A 6,004-nucleotide genomic window follows, 5' to 3' on the forward strand; every position below is an offset into this window, starting at 1 on the left:
AACTGTGGTCGTTGACAGAAGTTCACGACTTTCGTTTTATTTTGTAAACTAGTGTAATTCTAGAACTAGAAACCCTCCTTTGTTCCTCTAGCTTGGTTATCAGAATACTTCTTCTTGCTTCTCGAATAATCATCCGGAAGGATCTTCAGCGTTCTTACGGAGCAACTAGGTTCCAGAAATAACCCTCGGCATAACGGGAAAAAAATATTTGTTTGGCCGTTTTTTTCAGTTCTACAAACATGCAGTAAAACTCTTACTTCTTTAGGACTAGGAGTAAACACTACAAAATATTGATGAAAAATTTTATTCATATCAACAACTTAGTAAATTCTTTGGACCTTGTTTTCTGAGTAGATCTACAAAAAGTTAAGCTCGCAACTTTTTATTCATACGACCCAATGTTTTATTTTCAATCGGTGTAAAACTTCCCTAAATATTCAAAATATTCTCTGAGTGTTAAAGGTTTTCCCTGTTACAAAAATTCCTGAGGATTCCCGGTATTCCAGGTTTTTTCCAGGTAGTAGACATTCTGTACTGTGTGCTTCTTTTTCTTGGTGTAACGCCCCAATTAATACAGAACCTGTAGTTCAGTTTAAGCTGTGAACTTTCTCTGCTAATGATAATTTTACATAAATATGTCTTTTCGTAGATACTCTATGCCCAAACCAAAAAAGTTAAGGAAGGGTAATAGGTATGTAAAACCCTCAGGTTAGTTTTGGGACAGAGTATTTTCAAAGTTTCAAAACAAGCCCGCATCAGAATACCTAATTGAAGAAATTTTAGTTTTTGTTATCCATTTCATTACCCGGCGTTTCTTCTTCTCCATTTTCCAGATCCTACCATGGCCGACGCCCTGAAGCTGGCTGACATGCAACGGGCCAGCGTCGAGTTCGAGCGGCAGCGCCACCTGGCCAATTGGCTAATCGAATCCAGCCCGCACATGCCAAAACCAACACCGCAACAGCAGAAGCAGCTGCAGCAGCAACTCGGTAAAAAAGGGAAATTCAAGCAGAATCCAATGTTCTTTCTGGCGAAAATCGGCCACAACATGAACATTGCCAGCAGCAACAATCCACCCCCACTCGGTACCAATTTGATCAGCAGCAATTCGATAGCGTCGACCTTCAACTCGCAAACCAACCTGCCACTGGCGATCGTGTCCTCATCCGGCCGTGATGGCCACAAGCCCAAGCTAAGGCGATTCAATTCGCACGACACCAGCGCCAACATGTTCTCTGTGGCCGAATTTGAAAATGCCCGCCTAGCGCGAAGAAACGAAATCGAAAGCGCCGCCCTGCTGAGGCAACGGCAACGATACAAGCTGAACTCCCTTTCGTCCGGTGGAGACTGCTCCACTGGAGAGAGCAAGGGTTCCAAGCTCAGCAGCGAATCGACCTCGGAGCCACTGCTGGCCGAGCAATTTCTGGAGAAGTTTTCGCTCCCGCGTGTGGTACGACTATCGTACACGTCGGATGGAGCCAGCGGAAGCAGTTCCGGAGACCAAACGATGACCTCGTCCAGTTCGGCCGAATCGACTAGCACGTCAGAGAGGAAAAAGAAGAAGAAATCTGCCGCTTCGAGTCCTTCGAATGGGGAGCTCTTTCTGCTGTACCGGCTTATGCGTAGCTTCAAGATCTACCATGTGTTCAACACAAAGTCGGGGAATAATCGAAAGAAGGGATACAAGATACCACAGGATTATCCCGGTAAGTGTTTCAACTTGTTGTGGCATAAAGCTAGGTACCAACTCCCCACCGAACAGTTTCCGAATTGGGTTGTTTAGTGAATAAAATATTGCTATTTTCTACAGCCTAATCGAAACAGCTCATTTTTCTGAATATGACGTGAATTTATTGGATTCCAATTCCTTTGTTTTGATGGTTAATGTAACAAAACAGTTTTAATTTTCGTGGATAGAATGACAGTTCAATCGATAAAATGACAGTTCGACACGAACAAAAAAAATTCCCCATACAACTTTTAAATGAATTTTAAAAATAGTTCCCGGACTCCAAAAATTATGAAATTTTGGGTTTCGACTAATTTTTGGGCGGAGAATCGGATTATGAAATAATCTGGATACCCCTAAAGAACCCAATTGAGCACTACGCATTTTGTAAAATTTTATTAACACGCTAAGTATCGACAGGCAAAAAAGTGGAACTATTTTTACACATCCATACCTCAGCAGTTTTTGAACCAAATTTCAATCTTTTTGCGTCAACGGAATCCTACACTATCCTAGAAAGGTGTAGTAAAAGCCGATAAGAATTGCATGCTGCTTCTGGTGAGAACCAGGCGAATACATTAGTTCCACATTTTGAACTTCTTCTGGTTCCGTTTTGTTCCCAGATTGGTTATGAAAACCATGTCTTTGTAGCGAGCTCTCTAGGAACCTCGACAAGATAGCAAAATTCTGTCTTCGGCAAAGTTGTTCAGAACAACAACCACTTCCGGTACGACTTTGGTGGGATATATTTAGTATGGGATTGAATCCAGATAGGAAGGTGCGATCTTCGGCAAAGTTTTTCAGAACTATGAGTGCTTCTAGGTGATGAAGAACATAGTGCGGAATTTCACCACCATGTGGTGCTAGTGTACATAGTGACTTTCGGTACGACTTTAATGAGATTTATCACAAGATTGAAACCAGATAGGAAGGTACAATCTTTGGCAAACTTGTTCAGAACTACGAGTACTTCCAGGTCATGTAGAGCATAGTTCCAAATTTCACCACCTCATGGCGCTAGTGGAGCTGCTTCCGGTACGACTTTGGTGGGATGTAGTATGAGATTAAAGCCAGATAGGAGGGTGCGATCCTTGGCAAAAATGTTCAGAACTACGAGTACTTCAAGGTCATGAAGAGCATAGTTCCAAATTTCACCTCCATGTGGCACTAGTGTATATAGTGACTTCCGGTATAACTTTGTTTGAAGATTGAAGCCAGACAGGAAGGTACGATCTTCCGCAAAGTTGTTCAGGACTATGAGTACTTCCAGGTCATGAAGAGTACAGTTCCGAATTTCACCACCACGTAGTGCTAGTGTATATCGCTACTTTCGGTATGAATTTGGTGAGATAGATCACGCGATTGAAGCCAGACAGGAAGGTACGATCTTAGGCAAAGTTGTTCAGGACTACGAGCATTTCTAGGCCATGAAGAACATAGTTCGGAATTTCACCACCATGATGCTCTCACCAAAGTCGTACCGAAAGTCACTATGTACACTAGAGATGGGCAAACTGATTCAATTTTGAGAGTGAATCGCTACCGATTCACTCTCAAAAAAGAGTCGACTCTTTTGATCGATTCAGTAACTCATTTCCGGGATTTGAAGAAAATGTCAATTTTCGATGTGAGCCAACTTCTTTTCGTACATAATTCACTTGCATGGTATGTATATTGACGATTTGCACAAACGTCTGAGCATAACGTAGTGAAATACAGGATTCGCAGGTTTTCGTTAATTTCTCCGAAGAATCGAATCGCTGGTGCGAGCCGGTCATATAATATAGTAGTATGGAAACAAAATTAATTGTCAAAGATTGCAATGTTCTGCGTCGAATCATCATGAAGTGCGTAGTCATACTAACTCTTTTCGCAATCGTAATGAACATCAGCGAATCGTGACTTTTTTGAAAAGAGTCATGGCTCACTCACTCGGTTTCGCGAATCGATTCTTTGAGTCGATTCGCGAGTGAGTTACCCATCTCTAATGTACACTAGCGCCACGTGGTGGGGAAATTCGGAACTATGAAATCTATCCATCCATCCATCAAGTGGTTATTGTTCTGAACAACTTTGCCGAAGACAGAATGTTGATATCTTGTCGAGGTCCCGAGAGAACTCGCTACGAAGACATGGTACTTATAACCAATCTGGGAACAAAATGGAACCGGAAGAAGTTAAAAATATGGAACTAGTGTATTCGCCTGGTTCTCACCGGAAGCTGCATGAAATTCCAATCGGCTTTCACTGCACCTCTCTAGGATAGTGTAGGATTTCATTAACCCATTGGAGCCGGAGAAGTCATATATGACCCCGGCGATGAAACCGAGCATAACAAACGTGTTCGACACCAGCGAGGTTGCGTCGACAGCGGCGAAAAAAATCGGCTCCAAAAGGTTAACGTAAAAAGTTTGGCCTTCGAGCTGAAGCATGCCCCATATTCATCCTATTCCAAAAAACAGACGATTTAAGCACGAATTGTTTCCGTTCTTTTTGTTATTATGCCTGCGCACTCCTAACAAAAAAATACAAAAATAAAAAAAACAAAACAAATAGCGCTTATTAGCTTTGTTTTCGATAGGACAAAAATGGGCGCACCATGCTGAAGATGCTGAAGATTGGCTCCCTTATAATCAAACGCCGCTAAGAAAAGGTCACGCCGCCTTTTATAGCAACTGTTCAGTATTTCGCTTCCAAATTCATCCTATACACTCTTGCCCTATAAAGCATGAACGCACCTAGTCTTCTTTTGTTCAAATTGATAGATAAATTTGAAAAAGAAAAATACCACTTGTTTTGATAGGATTCGAACCTACGGCTCCGTATCGTTAGTCCGGCGCTTTATCCAACTAAGTCACAAACAATTTACGATTCGATTTGCGCTGAAGTGTTTGCTCGATTGGATCCAGTCGATCGACTTGTCAGCGCTGCCTGTCATTTGACTCTTGAGTTCGGGGCGTTGCTTCGTTGTGTCTTCGTCTTAATACATACTAATTTTCATTGTTTGATTTAACTGGCTGTACGTTATTTAAACAGGCACTTAATTCTTTCTATTACATAGATGATTCATTTATAAATATTAGTTTGACAAAAAACTAACATCTCAAATGGAATAGAAAGAGTTGGTTCTCACACTACATCAACACAAACACACATACAACAATACTCACATCTACACATGCACCTACTACTAGCTGTAAAATACCAGTGGGCGGGACAATTGGGTTGTTTAGTGAATTAAATATTGCCATTTTCTTTAGCCTAATCGTAAGAGCTCATTTTTCTGAGTACCATCCTTTGTTTTGATGGTTAATAAACAAAACAGTTTTAATTTTTGTGGATAGAATGATAGTTCAATCGATAAAGTGGCAGTTCGCCCCGAACAAAAAATTTTCCCCATACAAACTTTAAATGCAGCATTTTAAAAATAGTTTCCGGGCACCAAAAATGAAGAAATTTTGGATTTCGACTAATTTTTGGACGGAGATTCCGATTATGCAATAATCTGAATACCCCTAAAGAACCCAACAGTTGTAGGTTTGGCTTAGCTACATTACTTGCTCCGGCAAGCCCATAAAAGACGTCAATAGGTAGACGTATTTCTCAGTGAAAAGACAACGCATATCGGCAAATTCAATAGAGTTAATAAACTGTAGAGGAAGAATGTTGCTGGCGTCGCTGCCGCAACATCTTTTGCTGGTGGAGATAGGCAGAGGTATAAATGACAAAGCAAAAAAGTATGCAGTTTGACAGTTAGATACCCGACATGTTTCCGAACGAGAACAAAGGGAACAGCAGCGACATTTGTCCTCTACAGTTTTTTAATTCTATTGCAAATTCCAGGGGGTGCGTTGATAATAGCAGGATAGCAGAATAGTAAGCCTCGCAGCTTACGGATTAATGAAATTGAACAGCAAAAATCGTTCTAAATTACGCGAATTTCTGCGCATCTTACTCCCTCTGGGCGTATTATAGGGTGTCCTAAAATGTATGGACACAACTATGCATAGCGAGAATCATTTTTCCTAACAAACGACTATATATTTTTATACTTTTCATTTACTTTTATTCTAAACTCCTGTACAAACTACTGTTTTACGTTTGGCATAATATACCTATAGGAAACCATGTTTACGAAATTTTTCAACGCGGCCACTGACATTTGAGTGTTTAAATAATACGTTTTAAAGGAGAAAAGGATACTCATCTTGCTCCACCTTACCCTAGAATACTACACACAGCGACAATTTTGGATTTCTTTTCATTCTATTTATA

At 40.8% G+C, this 6,004-nt stretch overlaps 1 protein-coding gene across 4 annotated transcripts in view; it reads left to right on the forward strand.

Moving 5' to 3' along the window:
- Positions 1 to 6,004, forward strand: part of LOC109433065 (uncharacterized) — a 433,734-nt gene that overhangs the window by 423,273 nt on the left and 4,457 nt on the right. For all 4 annotated transcript variants that reach the window (XM_062851185.1, XM_062851186.1, XM_029859575.2 and 1 more), the window contains one exon: positions 834 to 1,706. In XM_062851185.1, the coding sequence (XP_062707169.1) occupies positions 842 to 1,706 (865 nt within the window). In that variant the 5' untranslated portion in view covers positions 834 to 841. The remainder of the gene's footprint in view (positions 1 to 833; positions 1,707 to 6,004) is intronic.

The sequence above is a fragment of the Aedes albopictus genome, chromosome 2 (genome assembly GCF_035046485.1).
Source record: "Aedes albopictus strain Foshan chromosome 2, AalbF5, whole genome shotgun sequence".
NCBI classification, from domain to species: Eukaryota; Metazoa; Arthropoda; class Insecta; order Diptera; family Culicidae; genus Aedes; species Aedes albopictus.